The sequence below is a fragment of the Lagopus muta genome, chromosome 1 (assembly GCF_023343835.1).
Source record: "Lagopus muta isolate bLagMut1 chromosome 1, bLagMut1 primary, whole genome shotgun sequence".
Classification (NCBI taxonomy): domain Eukaryota; kingdom Metazoa; phylum Chordata; class Aves; order Galliformes; family Phasianidae; genus Lagopus; species Lagopus muta.
The window spans coordinates 143,685,381-143,706,884 of NC_064433.1; the positions used below are offsets into that span (position 1 = coordinate 143,685,381).

At 41.9% G+C, this 21,504-nt stretch overlaps 1 protein-coding gene across 10 annotated transcripts in view; it reads right to left on the reverse strand.

The window, feature by feature from the left end:
- The window catches only part of FARP1 (FERM, ARH/RhoGEF and pleckstrin domain protein 1), a 205,165-nt gene that overhangs the window by 156,669 nt on the left and 26,992 nt on the right, over positions 1 to 21,504 (reverse strand). For all 10 annotated transcript variants that reach the window (XM_048933180.1, XM_048933177.1, XM_048933176.1 and 7 more), the window contains exon 2: positions 8,324 to 8,519. In XM_048933180.1, coding sequence (XP_048789137.1) covers positions 8,324 to 8,494 — 171 coding nt within the window. In that variant the 5' untranslated portion in view covers positions 8,495 to 8,519. The remainder of the gene's footprint in view (positions 1 to 8,323; positions 8,520 to 21,504) is intronic.

The window sequence follows — 21,504 nt, forward strand, 5'->3', positions numbered from 1 at the left end:
ACTACGGAGCACTGGAACAGGCTGCCCAGGGAGGTGGTGGAGTCTCCTTCTCTGGAGATGTTCAAGACCTGCCTGGATGCCTACCTGTGCGACCTGCTGTAGGGAACCTGCTTTGGCAGGGGGGTTGGACTCGATGATCTCTGGAGGTCCCTTCCAACCCCTACAATTCTGTGATTCTGTGAAGGAAGTCACTGTCACAATGAAGGTGGTTGAAGACCTAGAAGGAGATATGCTCAGGACTCAAAAATTTTTCTGCACTGCTATCTCCCATTAGTCTGGTGAATATCACTAACAAGCAATTGAACCACCAGTTGCAAAGAAGCTGCAGAAAGGCAAAGAAGACAAGGAGGATAAGCAATAAAAGGTATGTTTAAGTGCCAAGCAATGAAGCACTAGAATGCAAACCAATGTAAAGTCAGATATTTATGCATTGTAATGGTTGGAGTCCCATAGCACACTTGTTCTCTCTTTCATCTTTGCAGCTTTGTATGACTACAGCAGCTTCGCTCAAATCTGAAGCCCTGCCAGGACAATCTTGCACCTTTCCTCCCCTCTGTTGTACCAACACAAGCATCAACCTCATCTTGTAGTAAGCTGCTGGTTCCAGCTAAGCTGATGGAAATGAAGCTTTTTAAGCAGGATTGGCCCTGTGAGCTGCTTTAGCACAGGGCCAGACAAGCATCTCTGCCAGTGCAGCAGAGAGACGGGTCAACGCCATCTCCAGCAGCTGCTGAGGCTGCGGCTCCATCAGCTCAGCAGCCCAGGCATCCTGCAGACATAGGGAGCTAGAGAGAGTTTGTGGCAGAGCTGAGGTCTGAGAAAAAAAAAGCACAGGATGAAGCCTGATGATCACATGGGCATAAAGCCCAAAGACAAATATCCCAAGCCAAATGGCACAGAAAGACTGCATGCAGAGCAAAGAACCAAGAGCAGACAAATAAACCTGGAGAGAGGCACTTCAACAGCCTGTGTTATCATCAGGCAAAAATTGTTAACACGTGACAATATCCAACAGACAATGCATTAAAAGGGAAAGAATGGACAATTTATAAAATTTTGCTACTATTTTATTCTGCATTGCTCTAGCCTTTGTTTATACAAACTGCTTTCCACTCTGTTCAAAATAATGGAAGACAGCAACTGAAAAGGGATTCTGCAATAAAAGCGCCTTCATCTCTCAAACAGGCGAGAGAATAAGTTACAGGGAGATTTGCTTTTACCTGAAATCCAAGTTATTCAAATTCAGTGCTCTGAATGGCCATTCATCGAGCTGCGTGATATAATCACATACCAGTGATGCTTCACATCTGATCCCAAGTTCCTTGATCTTTTGCTCAAGTTTTAGTGCAAGAGCATAAGCTGGGTGTGCTTTGAAATGCCTGAAGCCTAACATGAGATCGTACTCTTGCTGAGCATCATCCTTACACTGCCATTCCTGAGCTGCAGACAACACGGCTATTTAAACAATCATGCTCAGGGGAGAGGTGGGGAGGAGGGAAGGGGGAAGGCAGCTATTTTCACCCAAAGCTTATCTAGCTCATTTACATTGTCCTTGCAGAGCGTATGGCTAGAAGCAAAGACAACTGCTTTTCATACAAAGCTTAAGGAAAATAACCTAAGCTCGACCACCTTTTCAAGCAAAGAATGGGCTTAAGTGAATTAATGATGGCATGCATTTTCACCACCGCAGCACAGCAGTAATGCATCATTCCTCCAAAGCATGCTTTGCTTTGCAGCTTCCCTGTTACAACCAGGAGAGAGAAAAGCAGCACTATGGCAGGTATTACCTATCCACCAGCACAGCTGGCCACCTACCAGATACAAAGACTCACCACTTCGCATGGATAGGGGCTAAAAGGAAACAAAGGAAGGTGTGCAACAACTTAGGTGCCTAGATGATAAATGAACATCAAGCTATTGCCCTATGCTCCCCTTACAGGGATATACAAGCAACTCCAGGGAGCAATTAATCTTGTCCTAAAACACGAATCTGAGTCAGGGATGATGAACAGCCTGTTGAAGGTACTATGTTTTCACCCTTAACTAGGAAGCAGTGAGTGATTAGTTGAGAGTCTGACATCAAGTTTTAAAATCTTTAAAGCCAGAACAGACAACTCTCACTCTCAGAGGGGAAGAAGGAAACAGACAACAGCTCAGCTCCCCTCCTTCTTCTGACCCAGGTTAAAACATCCCTCCCAATACATCTTGAGCAGGAAATCAAAGAATCATAGAATCACCAATCAACCAAGGTTGAAAAAGACCTCCAAGATCATCCAGTCCAACCATCCACCTACCACCAGTATTTCCCCACTAAACCATGTCCCTTAGTACAACATGTAAATGTTTCTTGATCATCTCCAGGGACAGTGACTCCATCACCTCCCTGGGCAGCCCATTCCAGCACCTGACCACTCTTTTGGAGATGAAATTTTTCCTAATATCCAACCTGAATCTCCCCTGGTGCAACTTGAGGTCATTCCGTCTAGTTCTATTGCTAGCTATGTGGGAGAAGAGGCCAACCCCTACTTTGCCATAACCTCTTCTCAGGTAATTGTAGAGAGCTATAAGGACTCTGCTGCATCGGTCTCTACACTTCAGTGGCGACCCACTCAGTCTGAAAATGCACTGGATTCGTTAGCAATTACAATTACATTTCCACTCATTGTGTTCATTCTACAGAATACTGTAACAATCAAACCAGCAAACTATGAAAAACAAACATTTCAAAAAAAAAAAAAACCAAAACCAGCATTTTAAAACAGTCTGCTTCTTCAGTTTATAGAATTTCACTTCCAAATAATTTCCTATTTTCAAAAGCACATAAATTATTACCACAAGTAACCACAAATTCATAGAATCATAGAATCACAAGGTTGGAAAGTACCTCCAAGATCATCCAGTCCTGCTGTCCCCCCCATTACCATTGCTACCAAAAGCTTCTAACATATCTCTCGTAGCTCCTCATCCAGACAATCCTCACCTCATTCCTGCCTTTCCTGACATTCTAATCATCTTTTGAGAAAAAAAAAAAACATCAGTTTACTGGATGTTCCTTAATACTCTTCTGTGAAAAACGTAACTGATGTGTTTCAGAATTAGAAAAAAAAATGCTTTCCTTACAATTTCAGAACATCCAGTGGGGTTGGTGTGACAATCAGTTAATGTTTAAATGCTTGATTTCCACTGCAAATAGTCTGACAGTGATAGCCAAATAATTTCAGTCATGTGAAGAAAAGAAAGTCTCAGGGTGATGAATAACTGACAACTGACCTGCTGTTCATTTCCTAAGCTGGAAAAAAATGCAGTTCATATAACAGTTGGAGCTGCCTAAGAAAGCATAAAACACTGTTTCACGTTTCTGCACTGCCTTATTGTCTGACGTCCTTTGGAAATCGTTGTTTTATTCTGAGATACTTTAATGGATATAATATGTGTATTGAGGAGAGGGTAAATATCTAGGACAGAACAATTAGCACAGCCCATAAATGTTATGGAAAATAACGTATGCATTTATAAAATGTAGCTGAAATTTCTTAATAGAGTAACACGATGTCTGTACAAATTTTAAGACAGCACACGTAATGTTTGCTGTTAAGTATTGAGAGCTTTCAATATGAAGCTTCTCCTGACATACTTACACCAGCCTGAAGTTAGCTGGCAGTACCCTTAATAGAAGGTACTTTCCCCACAAAGGGAATATGAGCCACCTTTATATGGCTGCACAAACAAACAAAACCAACCAACCAAAATCCCCATGCCAGACCACGAGCCTTAAGAAATACAGCCCAAGCAGGATTATGAGGTCTTTTTTTTTCTTCAGAAGTCTAAGCATGAGGCAATGAAATTCCCTGCCAACACACATCTGATCTCCAGTGGCAGATAAATACTTGTAGACCAAGACCGTTTGGGTCTTTATTCTCAGATCTTCTAAAAGAAGTCTTTCTCTTCTTCTGAGAAAGCAAATAGAAACGAAATGTTTACAGCTGATGTTTACTAAGGATTATACCCTCACCCCGCTTTCTATTAAGAGACTCCTTTCGCTTAATAAACCAGGTGTTAATCCCTCAAAGTGAATGACATTTTTCAAGCCAGCGTATTTCGCTAAGCTTGAACACATTCTGAGGAAAAGACAGTTTACATGAGACAGAAAACAGATGTTTAATAAACTGCGGTAATCTGACAGGCAAGCATGTTCTGGTCTTTCCAAAAGACAGCCACAACAAGGAAGCAACTATTTTCTTTTAGACACAATAAAGAGGAGTGTGGTTTGCTTTTGATTAAAGAGACCAGAGCTTTACTGAGAGAAGAAGCATCACCTCCTGTGATATACTTTGATCTCACCTTTGATGCTAAAGGGAAAAAAACAGCCCTGACTTTCTGTTTAGCACCAATAGCATCATTCCAGTCAAATCAGCACCGTTCACTCCCGGACTCTGATACGACCGGTGACAGGCATCACATCAGTCATGGTTACACCTGGTCTGAGTCACTGACTCATACAGCAGCTTCACATGAGAATCGGTAACGCCTTCAGCATCACCTGGAAAGGAACAGCACTGATTCTTTCTGCTTAGGAGTAGTTTTCAAGCAGATTCTGTTTATTTTTATTAACGCTTCAGTGCAAGAAATAATATAAATTTCATAGTGGCATAAACATTAAGGTGTTGGTTTTTGGGTTTTTTTTCTGGAATGACCTTCAGTAAATACAACCATCAGCTATTTTTGCTGTCCTTTAAAACTTAACTTCTTATTATACAAACTGGTTTGAACCTACAGGAGAGACCAGGTTAAAAAAAAATATAGGAAAAGACATTATTCTTGCTGTTTTAATAAAATCAACCCCATTCTCTTCAAATTAACTAGATATGAAACTGAACACAATAAAAGCAGAACTGTACGTTCCTACATCTCTTGTATAACACAAAACCTCTGTTTGTTGCATTTCATAAGCCATACAGTTGAAGTGTTAACCTTTCAAAAAATGCCCTAGATCTACCTAGATAGGATTATCGTTATGTGTACAAATGTGAACAAATGTTCTTCTTCCTTCACGTTAGTCATTTTGGTGAAAGCTGTTGTCTGCTCACACAGTGACAAAAAGGACTGCAATTGCTCATTCCATCAGATGGTCATAACTCAACCAATCATCAGCTGAATTTTGGACCTCTGTGCACCTCCAGTTAACATGCCTAACTAATTTCTTAATTTTTCAGCAAACATAGCCTGATCAGAAGGCATGCTTAAAAGCAAAAAAAGAAGAACAGAAAAGAAAAAAGAAACAGAAATTGATTACACATTTGCATGCAGTCCATTCATAGAGCCACCACCGTGGCCAACCGCTCCAAGCACTGTGTGGGCATTAGCCTTGAGCAAGAGGCCTGATTTTCAGGCACTGACCACCTATTACTGCAGCTGAAGGCAGCTCCTGTCTGAGAGTTCAGGACAGATTTACAGGCCCATACTGATACGTGCTGGACATGGTATAATGAGATAGCACCACAACACAGAAGCTGGTCAACACTTCTCCGCGGTGAAGGTGAAACAACAGTAGCTACTTCACTTTTAACCAGCAGCACTGGTGAGAGGCATGGAAGTAGGTCATGCTTTTCTGCTGTTATACACAGAGCAGACAACTCTCAAAGATTTTGCTCTAATAACATAGGTTATTTGCATATGGTGAGAGGAAAGGTATTGCCTAAGTGCAATGGGATTTAATTTCGTCCACTGGAAGATAATTAAAACACATAACCCATAAAACAAGACATGAAAAAGATCACATGGACTAAGACTCTGTTCCAGTTTTAACTAATGGGTAGGCTGATGATACAACAGCAGAAATTCTAGGAGTAGCAAGGAAGGAGGACTGGGCAGATGGATAGTCCCAATTATTTTACTTCTGTCTCAGAGGTCAGGAAGGAGAAGCACCACTGTTGGTTTCTATTTTTACAGAGTTCACAAGCAAACAGTAAAGTGGCATAACAAAATTCATATCTTCCTACAAAGCAGAGAGTAAGCAGCCACAAAACCAATCGAAGTTTGGCCTACTTGCTAACAGAGAAAATAACATCCAGCAAAACTCCTGAAGCTGTGAGAAACACAACAGCTGATCGGTTTATCCTCATACTGTATTTGGAAGGTTTAGCCAGGAGCTGAAGTTTCAGAAAAAGCAGCTCAGACCCCCAGTAGTGCAAAAAGCAAATACACAGATGTGCTCAGATATATACGTTTAACATCTCCTGCCACAGCCATACTTGCTGCTCCTAAAATATTCTGTTGAAATGGCATCACTTTCTTTTTTCTCTGTATACTGCACCAATCTGGTAACAAAAAAAAAGTATGCTTTTTCTACGTGAATAAACAATTTGTATGCATTGGAAAAAAAATCCCCTTCTTTGAGATGGGACTAAAAAATCAATGCCTTTTAAAGTAGACTGAAAATCATGTTTATAGTTCCATTTGGCTACGCATAACTTGGAGACAAAAAGCTTCAGGAATCTGCTCCAAATATTCTGTATATTTCATTAGTTCTGATTTTAAAACCCATTGGGCTCTCATTGAATGGACGTAGTTATGAAGTAAATGCCTGAGGAAATATTCACACTGAAGTGATCTGAATGGTTGTTCCAACCTAGGTCTTCCAGAAGCCACTTATGTTTATAAACAGAAAGAAATCTGGGAGTCTTCTAATACTGAAGGTGGAAAAAAATGTTTTCTCAAACTGCTAGAAGCAAAGCTAGAGTTACACAGCTGTACTGCAGCCACCTGTTACTCAAGCCTGCTTCTATACAATTTAATGAATGGGATTTGATCTGAAAATAGCTCCTACTAAATGTTTGTTAAAGAGCATTATAAACTTTAATTAATTGTGTTATTTCCCAAGAGTTTTTGAAAGCTTTTAACAGCTAGGAAATAAAATCATCACCTCTCATCTGCCATTTCTGCGAATTTGTACTACATACAATATGCAGCAAAATTCTCATCAGAATGTGGTATTTTAAACTAGAGCTGTATTTTTGAACAGCAGTTTGTACTCCAAAACCACTGATTTTATTCTGCTCACTGCAGATACGCAGCAGGCATTCTGAAGGGTGCAAAACCATATCAAGCTGCTATACAGGATGACTCTTTCAATTTGTGACAATGCTGTTTACAAATACGTGTCTGGACAGTTCTCTTTCTACTGCAAGAAATTCTAAGACTGCCCATGCAGTTCCAGTCAACTCACAAACAGCAGCAGAGAGCAGCCCAAGAGGCACGTGCATGTACACACCCACAAAACACCTTACAAACAAGGAACACTTAATTTTTATGTGGATTTTCCTAATCGTAACTCTTTCAACTTTAATACAGGGATAATATTTCACCAGTGAGCATAAGCAATTTTATACAGCAGTATGCATGTGAGCTCTACACATCTCGCTGGTTACCCCCCATTTCACAAAAGGGAAAACTGAGCCAAAGAAAGCATGGAGGTTACTATGGCAACATAAAACGCACGTAACAAAGGATGAAATTTGAACTCAGGTTTCCAGTTTCCTATTCACTGAATGTCGAGAACTTTGGAACACATACATTCCAGTACTCTTTCATAACAGCAGCGGTGTTCAACAGTCTTACCATGTTAAACACCTGAGTGCAGCATGTTAAAGTCATTAATGGTTGCTAACAGATAGCATAAAACATCCCTGTTACTGTGTTACTGTATCAAAATTAATTCAAACTAATTCCTCTGATCACAAACACACACAGAAAAGTAGTAGTAACTGCGCACTTGGCAAGTACAAACCTAGATTAACATCAGCGTGCAGTGACCGCAGAGAGAAACTTTAGATGAGGTAGCTTTGATTCTTTCCCAGCCCTCACTGCACGTATGAGCACTTGGTGCCTGTATGACTGATAAATTGGTGATAATTTTGATGATTTCAAGTTACCACTGTAAGTAATTGCCAGAGGGCTGGAAAATAAAAGTCATCTAGTGTTATAGTTTATTAGATCAAGAGCACAAGAACAGCAAGGAAATACATCAAGTATTCAGAAAGTAGGGGAAGCCAGTGATGTAATACGTGAAGAGAGAAAAAAAACACCAAAAGACAGTCACTTCCTTTGAAGCTGTTCAAGCAGAAACCAAATACTAACTGTAATTTACAATTCACTTAACTGTTTAATGTTATTCTGTTGCATCATCATACACGCCAGTTTCTCTGCAACACAAATCCACTAACCAAAAAATTGCAGAGCAGAAATAAAAAGAGAACTGGTTTTAAACCATGTATTTTGAGAAATGTTTCAACAATCCTCAGCCATCCAACCCTCAGATCCTTACCGGAACTTCAAAAGTTTCTTGCGTGTCATCCAGCATCTGAATTTTGATGGAGATGAGTTTTCCTGGAGGTGTCAGAGGTGGTTTCTGTCCATGCTCCAAGGTACTGATCCCAGCGTTCTCCTGAGCTCCTAACCGGGATCCTGCTGTTGGCCTCTGCTCTGTTTCACCCATGTTTAGATAGAAATGTTTCTTATATCTGATAAGGGAAGAAAGGCAAAGAAGACTGTGTCACTTGCAAGAAACAGCTGTTGCGTGTACGCATTCTGATATATGCACTTAAAACTGATATGCCACCACGCGACCCTTAGCATGAAGCAATACTGTCCTGAGTATATTTTTATACATCACATAAGGACAGGAAAACCAGGCAAACCTCACACTTTTCAAAATACAGAGGTTGATCACCTGCTAGGGTAAGGAAGACAGTCCAGTTGTGGTACCACTAGACGAGGAAAGAGAAATAGTCCTTCTCTCTTGGAAAATGCAACAAGACCACACTGTGATACATCCTAGATTGCAAAGAGATATGCTAACTTTATATAATTGCAAATCAGGCTGCTAGCAGCCAAAGCCAGGGCTCCCAGAACTGTGTGCAAGATGAGGAGTAGATGAGCAATTCACCACCTGCTGAGCAGCCTTCCCTCCTGGCCATATCAGCACTTTCTCTTTTGCTCCTTCCAGTCTCCCCCAGCCCTTGTGCACTTCCACCTTGCTTGGGGGGTCAGGGAAGCAGGAAAAAAGAAGGGGTACAAGATGACCCCAATGATATGGCGTCAATATCGTGTTTCCTTCAGGGACTAGCTCTGCTCTAGAATACGAAGTCTAATGTGATTCCAATGGTAGGTCAAGGACTGTGAGAACAGCCCATGGAAGGTTTAGAAAAAGTCAGAGCAATGTCACTAATAGGGAAAAACAAGGTTCCCAGCCTTGCTACTGTTCCTCACAGAGCCCTGTAAGAAGCAGGAGAACCTCAAGGAACGTCCCATGCTAACGGAAGGCTCCACCATTACCAGTTCACCAGCACAGCTCACTGAAAAGGGATGTCTTCTTGCTATCCACAGAAAGAAACCTCAGGAACTGGCTTGCTAATTTTGTTTCCATGCAGCTTTTGCACTACATTATGCAGTGCACCTCTGCCAAATAAATATTCTATCCTAGAAAGGGAGCCAAGCTCCAACAATGATTCAGCATGATTTTTCATTAACTGGCACAGTCTTCAACCTTTTTTTTTTTTAATTCAAGGATCATTAGTTTTACTTGTCAATTCTTGCACATCACACCAGAATTTTATTTCAGTTTTTCCCCTGTCATTAGACATTCTGGCCAGGTTTCTGATGCAACCTGCTGCTACTGTCTATTTGTCTTTCTCAGTAATTACATTCCCATTCCCCGTGACTTTTATGTGCTGATCAATGACCATTAAAAAAAAAAACAACATACAGAGCACACACAAAGGACAGAAACGTAACTTTCCAGTCAAACAGAGGCACAAGGAAAGTACTGCCATTCACAGCCTGATTTTACTCTGAGGTTAAGATTATTGAGAAGCCTATGGCAAAAAAAAAAGCACAATATTGTCTTACGTACTGAAATGTCTCACCAGTTTTACAGTATACTATAAAGAACAGTGGTATAAAGTGCCACATAATAAGACACCATAAGGAGGGAATAAAAACAAGCCTGTCTTTAGCAGGATATACTATTTACTGCACATCACTCTTCCACTTCCTGACTAATCTGTTCCCACAGACTTCACCCAGCAAGCAGCTGGGGGTAAAAGTTTTTTAAACAGTGCTTTGATTAACAGAGAAGAAGAAATGCATTAGCTGAGAAGGCAGGGAATGAAAAATTAGGGACCACACACCTCTCTGTCTCAACTGGACAGGCACAAGTAAAGGAGAACCAAAAGCCATCGGGAAACATAGAAACTTGCTCACAGGACAACACAGCCAGTTCATCTGAGTGCCACAAACTGGTGACTTCTACAACCAGACAGCAATACTACTGCAACCCAAGTGCAAGCCAAATAGCAATGAAGCAAATGCAATTCAATTTTCATCAACTGGCACTGTGATGTAAAACACAAATTGAATCGATTCAATTGATTCTATTCTTTAAAATTAATTAAATTAAAACCTTTTATGAGTCAAGAGGCGTCAACAAGAAAGCTGCAGTTGGAGGCAGGAAGACAAAGCTGCAGAGCAATACTCCATGTATACTTATAAGTAAACCTGACCTGCCTGCGTCTAAGTACACAGGACAGTTTAAGCACACACAGTGTCTGAAAATGTCACCAGACACAAAGATACTGTTCTACAGCCTTGTTAATTCAAAAGCTGTTTTAGGAGTTCTCCTGAAGTCACCGTATGCCATATACACCACCAGTACTGAAGAAAGGACTTCCACAATGGCTGTGTTATTACATCAGTCTTTGGCTGGTTATATTTCATACAAAGGAAATCTGTTCTATTTATCAAATCCAAAATGGAGGAATCAATCCACTGCAATTCAAGTGATACCATTAAATAATCAACATCAGGAAATACTCTGGAGCTCACACCTTTCTGTAAATGTTCCTCTGTCTGGATGATCCAGTGGCCCACACACGTTCAGAACGGCAAATAGATTTGATGAAATATGGAAAAAGGATCCAAGATTAGGAGCCAAAAGAAACATGAAGGAAAAGTGTACGCCAAACCACTTCACATACATAGCTTAGATGGCTTTTATTATTACTATTAGCAGTTCACAATATAGTAACTCTTATATTATATAAGAGGGCTGCTCTAAGTCATGCCTCCCATTTTAATATGTTGGCCATCAGAGATGGATGGTGGTGGTAGTACAGCAGATGCTGAACCTTCCCACCAGTATCCCATTACACACTGTTGCTGTGTGACAGATGGCGGCAGAGGGGCAGTCCGACAGAACGGCGTCTGACATGGAAGAGTGTATGAAGCAAAAGGATGTCACTGAATTCCACCATGTGGAAAAAACGGCATCTATTGGCACTCATAGACACTTGCTGAACATTATGGAGACCAAATAGTGGGTGTGAGCACAGTGAAGTGGGTGGTGCATTTCAGCAGTGGCAACAGTGACATGAAAGAAAAGCCACGTTCTGGGCAGCCACGCACAGCTGTCATAGCACAGAATGAAGAGTGACTCATGCAGCTTATCTACATCATTTGGCTAATACTGGTCACTATATTGAAAAAATAGTGTTTTGTAGCTCCAACATGTTACTGTGCACTTTATAATTCTTGCAGTTTCCATGAAAATAAATAGGAGGCATTACTTTTAGAGCAACTTCTGAAAGTTGCAGCCATTCAGTTACATATGCACGCTTCACTCTGGAAGAAAAGATCATTAAGTATGAGCCATCACGATCATAAGCATCTGCTACTTGCAAACTAGAAGCAGACCTTTTCCCTTTTTCAATCTCTGCCTCACATATACACACATGTAAATATCAGCATGCTACAGTGGACATTATTAAAGTTTTCACAGAATCACAGAATGGCCCAGGTTGGAAGGGACCTCAAGGATCATGAATCTCCAACCCCCCTGCCACATGCAGGGCCAACAACCTCCCCATTTAATACTAAACCAGGCTGCCCAGGGCCCCATCCAATCTGGCCTTGAACACCTCCAGGGACGGGGCATCCACAACCTCTCTGGCAGCCTGTTCCAGCACCTCACCACTCTCTCTATAAAGAATTTCCCCCTGACATCCAACCTAAATCTTCCCTCCCTCAACTTAAAACCATTTCCCCTTGTCCTGCAGTTATCTACCCTTTCAGAGAGCTAATGTATGATGCTAGTCTCACTCATTACGGCACTTTCAACTCTGGTTCAATATGTTTATTATGCCTTTATATAAAATGGGCCTTAAAGATGGCAATTACCCACTCTAAAATAATACAGCATATTGCCAGGCTGCATACTTCTCTCTAAATCACTTTGATCTAGATGACCAAGAAGGTTACAGAACGCAACAGAACAGCAGTGAGCAAATATTAAGCAAGTACAAGGGGATTAGGCTACCTAACGTCTGTCACAATGAGAAGGATCAAATCTGGACACTGGATGGGGAATTTCAAAGACACTCTCAACCTCCTCAGACCCTTCACGGAGCCAATGAACCTTAATAATCCAAAAGAAAATAATTTAGTGTTTTGTTCTTTGCTGGGTTAACAAATTAAATTGGCTCCTGGCACACTGGCTAACCTAAAGCCAGGGTGAGCTGATCATAGCCTGCAGTTCTTGCAGCTGCTGGCAAGCCGCTAGCTCAACTCAATCCACCCCACATAAGGCTCCCCACAGCACCAGGAGGGTAGCCACTACAGAAAACGACATGTGTCACCAGATAAATTAGTAAACGTGTTTTTGTCCTGAGCACATGTTAACAATCCATTTACACAGACACGACATGTTCGGACAAAAGCTTCAAGTTCTGCGTGTACACTTCTGCAGTAGCTGGACAAAGGCCAAAACAGGCCTTAGCACAGCACCACTCACGTTGTCAGTGCTCAAACCCAGGCCCCATCAGGTGCATTTTATAGCACTTGGAAACTTCATGTGACCTGAACCTTTCATGTATTTTACTTTGTCAGAGGGAAACACAATTAAAGTGACCTAGCAGTAGCCTAAAAGGACCTAGGAGTAGGAGCAACACCTTTTTTGCTTTGGTGGGGAGAACTAAAGGTAAAAAAAAAAAAAAAAAAAGGAAATACTAAGGAAAAAAGAAGAAATAAGACAGTATTTGAAACACCAGCCTGTTGGAATACATGCTCATCTAATCCTAGGAGACAAGGAGGTTTAGATGCTTGAGGCAAGCAGTTCACAAAGCTGAAGGCTCCTCCTGCTGAGGCCGCACATCACTGAGAACAGAGGCCTTTCCCACTTCTGTTTAAGCACACTTTCGAAGCACAGACGGAAACACATGGTACACTGTTCATCTCTTAAAGGTGGGGGGAACGGCTGCAGTGGAGTGGCAAGGCCATCCTTACAGCTCGTGGAGCAAAGCAGCCCCAAGGCTGGGGCTGCAGTCCAGGCCTTTCAGCTGCTGGCCTACCCCTGTATCCCATATCACACAGCAACCAGATATCTGAAAGAGATCTGAAAGAGAATGTAGTCGATATGACACCAGATGAAACGACTCAAACCATCTCAATGACTTACAAACCAACAGAAGAACTATGGCAGCACTGGAAGACTAACAAATAACAGACCTTCCAAGGGATAATGAATGTGGAGCAGCAATCCAGGAAGACTATCAGCAAGTGCTTGTCACGCTCAGCCTCTTGTAAAACCTCTGGAAAGGCTCAGCTGCAGAGAGAATTACAAGGAATACCAGCTTGAAAACACTCCTGAAAAGAGTACTCTTCTTCAGTTCTAAGCACCTCTGTATTTGCAGAAAAACACAGAACTCGACAAACTGAAGTAGGTTTAAAAAAAATCATAATAAATAAGCTATGAGGAAAGAAAGGATGCCTGACACAGATTGAACACAAAGAGCTCAGAGAGAAAAGCTGTGGCAAAAGATGCCACTGTTTCCAAGGTCCATACAGAGCTGCACCAGACATTGATGCTCCTGCAGCAGAGGCAGCAGGATGTGTCGGTGCCTCTGCCACTCCACTGCACAGAGGTCAAGACATCAGCCATGAAACCCCTTCATATGATGCGCTGATTCTTTGCATTTCCTTTTACTGCTTTCCCCTTGGACATCGCTAAAGTAGGCATAAATGTATGGCCCTGCCAAAAGCAAGTCACAGATCTGTGCTGTCCACAGTAAGGGAAAATTCTGTACAGTCACGACAAACTGTTAATAAAGCCACATTTTCATTAATATACCAGAATGACCATAATCATGACATGGGAAAGCAAGTTGCTTGAAGTCATATGGAAAAAAATAATAACGAAATAAAATATCATGCAAAGAGGAAGACAAAAAACAAATTTAATCTGAAGCGATGAGGAACAGACACGGGGCCAACATGGCTCAGCTATTAATCTTCTGTGAAATGTGAAGATGACCCAAGGGCTGGAGCACAAAGACAGGCTGAAGAACTCTAGCAAGGGGATTGGAACTTGGTCATTCTTGGGGTCCCTTCCAAGTCAAGCCACTCTATGATGAAATGTTATCCCAATTTCTCTCCACAATGCCATAGCAGATTCATATCAAGCAAATATAATGACAAAAATACTAAGCTATTAAACTGAGCAACATTATTATTATTTCATCTGCAAAATCTATAGTTCTGAAATAATGATGAACCAATGCAAAACAAATAAACCACCTTCAACTCTTGCTCCAAAATAAGAACAGCTGAGAGTTTGCGCATACCATGAGTACTAATCATAGAATCACTCAGGTTGGAATAGACCTTAAAGATCATCGAGTCCAACCATGACCTAACCATAGTACCCCAACTCTAACAACCCTCTGTAAATCATGTCCCTGAGCACCACATCCAAATGGTTTTTAAACACAAGGATGGTGACTCAACCACCTCCGTAAATGATGAAAGGCGGCCAATAAGTTAAAACTGCAGACTGAAAACTAGCTACAGGGCAGTGGTCAGTGGCACAACGCCTGGCTGGAGCCCAGTAATGAGCAAAGTACTCCAGGGGTCAGTCCTGGGCCTGTCCTGCTTAACATTAAAAGTCATTAAAGGTCATGACAATGGGGTAGAGCGCACCCTCAGTAAACTCATGGATGACAATTGGTGGGAGTGGCTGACTCACCAGAGGGCCACACTGCCACTCAGGGGGTCAATGACAAGCTGGGGAGGTGAGCTAACAAGGAACCTCATGGAGTTCAACAAGGAGAAGTGCAGTCTTGCACTGGGGGAAGAACAGCCAACTGCAGGTACCATGATGTGCTCAGTTCCACCCAACTGCAAAGCAGCTCTGCAGAAAATGATCTAGAGTCTCCTGGTAGACACCAAGTCGGATGCGAGTCAGTAATGTGCATTTGCTGCTAGGAGGGCTAACAATATTCTTGGCTGCATTAGGCAAAGTATCACCAGAAGGTCAAGAGAGGTGATCCTTCCGCTGAAGTCAGCGTTGGGGAAGCTGCGCTTGGAATACTGTGTCCAGTTCTGGGGAACTCAGTACAAAAGAAATACGGGCATAGTGGAGAGAGTCCAATGTCAGGCCACAGGGATGATTAAGAAACTGGAGCATCCTCCCTGTGAGGAAAGGCTGAGAGGGCTAGGGACTGTTTAGCCGAAAGAAGAGGCTCACAAGTATCTAACCAATGCCTATAAACACCTGAAAGGAGGATGCAAAGCAAACAGAGCCTGGCTCTCCGCAGTGGTGCCCCATGCCAGATCAAAAAGCCATGAGCACAAACTGTAGCCCAGGAGGCTCCCCCTGAATACCAGGAGCAGTGCTGTGCTGTGCGGGTGCCGGAGCACTGGCAGCAGTGGCACAGGCTGCCCAGAGGCTGTGGGGTCTCCTCCCTGCAGCTCTCCAGAACCGCCTGGCCGTGGGCCTGGGCACCCTGCTCTGGGTGGTGCTGCTGGAGCAGGGGCTGGGACACGGGGACACAGAAGGACACAGAGGGACACAGAGGGCCCTGCTCACCTCAGCCAGACTCAGGTTCTGTAGCAGTCACAACGCTCATGGCTGGCCATCGCAGCAAGAAGCAGTGAATTTTACAGGTGCCAGAAAGCAGCAACTGTATCAGCTATGTTCCAAGCAAAAAAACAACCACCGAAATTTGGTTATTGAGCAAGAGTTTCCAGTCTTCACACAAGACATCTGTGTCGGAATACCTGGACATGATAGATTTATCCTCTTTAGAAATACAGAACAAATTCAGTAGGAAGGAGAAGTATATAGAACTGAAGAGAGGATTTTTTTAGAAGCTTTGAAGTCATCGTATCATGAATCTTTAGCAGTTTCTCATGGGAATATATCAAAGATTTCTTGGAAAATCTTATCTTTAAAGTCCAGTTTTCTTAAGAAAATATTGAAAACTACAAACAACTGCCTCATTAACAAAATGTTCATGCTTCACATTATTCTGCACAGATCATACGTACCTGAAATTCTGAAAAGATTCTTACCAAGAAAAACATACATTAAAAATCTGACACAAACCCAGAACGTTTTCATCAGCATTTTTGTGGAAGCAAAGAAATGAGACATCAAAAGCTCGTAACAGAAAAATAGTTCAAGCCTGAAGGTCAGCACTATAGATACAGGCATGGAGTAAGTTTGGTTGCTCAGCTTATAAAGGAAGCACTGCAAACAGAAGGCTTCTGGATTGCTGTTCAGACTGCAGTCTGCTTCTGCTCATATCTACAGTGCTCTGATAGAGAAGGAAGTATTACGTGAAGCTGCTTCTTCTGTACCATTGGGCTATCTTTTGGGATTAAAAAAATAATAATATATATATATTAATGAATTCAGAAGCAGGGAGCTCTAGGTGTGGTATGGTCAAGACCAGCACTTGAGGCTCATGAACAATCCCCCTGTATAGTCAGTGGAGAACAGGATGAAGAGGGAGTTCCTCAACTGGGTTTATTTTCTAAAAACAGATTTAATATTCTTTGGCTGCCTACTTTTTGCAGAACTCAGAACTGGATACCCTACCATTCTGCACACTCTGTAAAAACTGCAGCAAAGAGAAATGGCCTTAAATAAAGCAGAGTAACCATAAGAGCATACAATTCATCATCTGTCACGAAAATAAAGATAGCCCACAAAGGTGCCTATCTTGGTTGGACACTGAAATCTCTAAGTCCCACTGCTTTGCTTGATAACACCAAATTAGCTAAATTGTGAAACCAACGTAAAATTCCCAGACTGTCACACACTGGCACATAGCTGCTGGCAGGCCATTAGCGACTGTGTTACTTGTCCCTGAATTTGACACTGGTTTCTTACTCCAGCTAATTTGGTGTTACCAAGTAAGCAGACTGCACTGCACTACAAATCTGAGCGCTCAGTCTATCCATCAGACTGTACCACAGAAATCGGGTCAAGTGCCACAGCAGCTTTACAGAAATTCAAACTAATCAGCGTACCAGTAAGGTAGGCTGAAATCTGGAATAATGAACGTATATGTATGTAAAGGACAAGACATGACACTAAAAACACGTCTTGCAAGCCTGCCTGTACAGCATTCAGAGTAACCGCACTCATTACTACTTCTACCTTTAGGGCTATTCAGCTTCCAGCTTGAGCTCATTTATCTTCATTACACTCAGGTCCTCAAGCTGTTTGTGATTCTGTGGTGCTAGCAGCTGTCCCAGATTCCAGATCTTCTGCCAGATGTCAGCAAAGCACAGTCCCACCCTGCACACATCTGATGCATACTATCTTTCTCCCCAACTACACACCTGTCAGTAGATCTATCAACGAGTGCAATAATGTATTTCTGTACACTTCTGCAATTGCCTCTGTGAAAAATCTCATCTCTGAAGCATAAGCACAGATTGCTCTGTGAATCAAGCCAGTCTAGTCTGCAAACAGTATTTAAAAAACAAAAAAAAAACCACCACAAAGCTGAAATTACTTTTGATGACTGTTAACAGTATCAACAAGGCAATAAACAGTCTAATTCCTTGCATGCTATACTTTCCAGACAACCTTGCATTAGAGATTTCTGGCAGGCAAGGATCCCTTTTTGTTTCTTCCTTCTCTGAATCCTGTTCAAAGTCATCACAAATACATACACACACACAAATATAAACCTATACACACATACACACACACACATATACACCCACATACAAACGCAGCAATTGTACATACAGTCATTACATTAAGTGAAGCCTCTGTATGCTGACCTTCTGAAAGGAACCTCCAAGGAGGCTCTTCATGCAGGGTTTCCTTGGACTAGCTGTGATCACTCCCCAAGCCCTAGGGACTTGTTTCCACTCTTCATTCTTCACTATGTTCCCTTGTGCCAATGATTGATGCTATTTACTCGTCAGGAATACCAATACTACAGTCAAACCTACAGAGTCAATTTTTAAGTTTTTTAAAGCTGTTACATCAGCCAGCCCCAACAGCACTGTACAAACAAGTAGTTTGGGCTATTCCTGAAATCAGTATTTCATCTGCCAAGCAATGGGAATGGTCAGTTCCAACTGCTCGGATTGTGACCGTCTCCCAACAACTGTGTTTTCCCTTCAAAATCATGGACAAAGTCTGAGCCAAATGCCTTTCTGAGGGAAGAGGATTTCAGTATTTTACTTGATCCCAAGAGAAGAGGCTCAGAGCAGACATTATCACCCTCTACAACAACCTGAAAGGAGGTTGTGGCGAGATGGGGTTGATCTCTTCTCTCACATAACTAACAATAGGACTAGAGGGAATGGCTTCAAGTTGGTCCAGGGGAGGTTCAGGCTGAATATCAGGAAAAATTTCTCCTCCAAAACAGCGGTGAGGTGCTGCACTAGGCTACCCAAGGAGGTATTGCAGTCACTGTCCCTGAAGGTGTTCAAGAAACATTGAGATGCTGTACTGAGAGACATGGTTTAGTGGGCAATATTGGTGGTAGGTAGACAGTTGGAATGGATGATCTTGGAGGTCTTTTCCAACCTCAGTGAGTTTATAATTCCATGAAATGGAGAGCTCCAGTCAAGCCCCTGAATAGCCACAAATCCCTTAACAGCGCAGAAGCAGATATTGCTACACAACTGCTTGGTTTACTATTAGACATACTAAAATTTGTACGGACAGAAAGGCTGTGCAGACTTTACTGCTATACAGTACATGCTAGGAACATACAGAGAGAGATTAAGAAAGCCTCTCATTCATGTGTTCCCACACAGGAAAGTTTCTCAATCAATTGGATCCCCCAGAGCCCACAGTTTGTCATTGAAAACACAAGTGAAGTGGGTAAGAACTTAAGCAGGTTGGTGGTTCAGCAGTAATACGAATCCCTCCTGAATCTATTAAAAGCATTTTCTAAAACCCTTTCATGCCATCGCTCTGAATAAATAAAGCTGTTGCACCAGCTGGAGTGCTCTGGGCTCACTCATCCATACAACACCTCATGTGAAAGCTAAGCTGAATATGCTCATAGTAGAAGAAAGAAATCTGATTTGCTTCCAGATTTAACAGAATTCTGAAAGGGATCCAGCAACTCATACCCGGCCTCAAGTTAACATATACGTTTTCCATGAAATAAAAACATGTCAAAAGAATTAATAACGCACGATCATAATACTGCTGTTCAGCATTTGGGGGGAAAATCTGAGACAGACCTGCTTTTGAGAAATAAACAGCTTGCGGGATATATTATTTCTCTGAACCAAATGCAAATACATCGTTGAGGTACTCATGCAGACTCCTCCGGAGAGCTGTCAGAAACAGGATTTCAACTCTGGTGTTTCAGCAGCCCCCCAAGGAACCTCTCCCACCCCCAAGCATGCAGACACCCAGAACAAGATGCTGCAGTTAGCGTGCACAGATCCCACTCTCTATCCTGTTAAGACAGAGACCAGGTACATACGATTTGTTGTGCTGATGGTACACGGCACAGGAACGGAGCAGCAGCTCATGAGCTGACCAGCACACGCTGCTCAAAAGCAACTGTGCATGAGCTCACATCACTCTCATGGCCCTGAAGCTTGTAACCACAGAGGACAACGACATCTACACTCAGCATTACGCACCCAGGGAAAATGCCTATCCAAACATGTTAAATTGAAGTCATAATGGTCTTGACTAGCTTCCTTCTTGCCCAGAGCTTGTGATCAGAATCCCACAAAATTATTACATATACACAGTATATGGTCTTACACCAGGAAAAACACATTTATGGTCATGATTGTATACTCAGTACATAACCCACTATGAAAACAGAAAAAAATCATGCAGGCTTTAAATATTTAAACATTTGCAACTGAAAGAGGCTTTTTATAAGCTTGTAAAACTGCTCAATATGATTGAATACAGATTTTTATTTTTATTTTTTTAATATTAATTCTTTTACCAGAAGCCTTCATTATCCTTGGTCAAAGAACCACCACACTGGTAATGACACAGCTCCCAGCAAGAAATGCTTGGGCCATCAGGAAAACTAAATCGCTTTTTGTACTGCTGTTTAGAAAACAACTTAATAGACTCATTGGCATCCTGGTGGACATGCAATGATCGGGTTGGGAGGCCAGATTGCACAGAATCTAGATTGAAATATCCTATAGAGTTTAAAAACTGTTTTGTTTTTTTTTTTTTTTGTCCCTTGCAAAATAGTTGTAAAACTTACAGCAAAACCTTTAAACTTGCTTAGATTTCTGTCTTATTTCTCTTTGTGCGAACAGTAGAAGTAATAAAGGAGCTATGGAGAAACTCTACCTGTGCTGAGCTGTGCAGTCTAGACACTGTCTGTCTCTTTTTGTCTGACGACAGCTCTCCCAATCTTCTAAGATACAATACCTCTCTGTCTTGAGATAACTGATAACACCACGTTTCTTTTGTGAACAGCTATCAGAGGCGTTCTGTTGCCACTGCTAAGTCTACATTTTATTTCCAGCTAAACCATAAGTATATGATATGCTGCATGAAGACAGACCTGGGTTGTTTTTCACAGAAGGCAAAGACAGACCAAAAAACCTGTTAGTTGCCATCTGCAAAATAAACTGCTTCCCCCACAATAACTTACTTCACAATGAAAGCTGGCATAGGCTACTCCAAACCACAGCACTGCTATTGCAAGCTTTACAGTCTGGATCGGGAGACGGGCTTGCCTGATCAGCCACACCACTGTACCTTCATCAGCACACCTGTTTCAGTACAGTTTATATCTCCCCAGATTCTGATGTATTTCAAAGCTAATTACTCATTATCTAAGAAGTGTGAAAAAGCATTATCTGTAAAATCTCTACTTTTTACCACTGAAGGGGCCAGTGGATAGCATCTGTTTTCTTCTTCTCCTTCTTGTAGTGTTTGAAAGCAGACAAAGAAATATTATCAAATCTGCCCACTCTCCTGCACCGTTCTCCTTAAAATATCCTCAGAAATAGCACCCAAAGTATTTACAATCTAAATGGAACCAGTAAGTGATTCATATTTATTTGTTTGTTTTTTAATTAGTAACGTAGAAGTTGCCAGAGAGAGATCATGAAGAAAGAGGGCCAGATAATGCAGGACTTCAAAGAGAACACTGCCTGAAAGATTTTGATCAATGCTCTCCCTAAATAAAAGACTTCCAC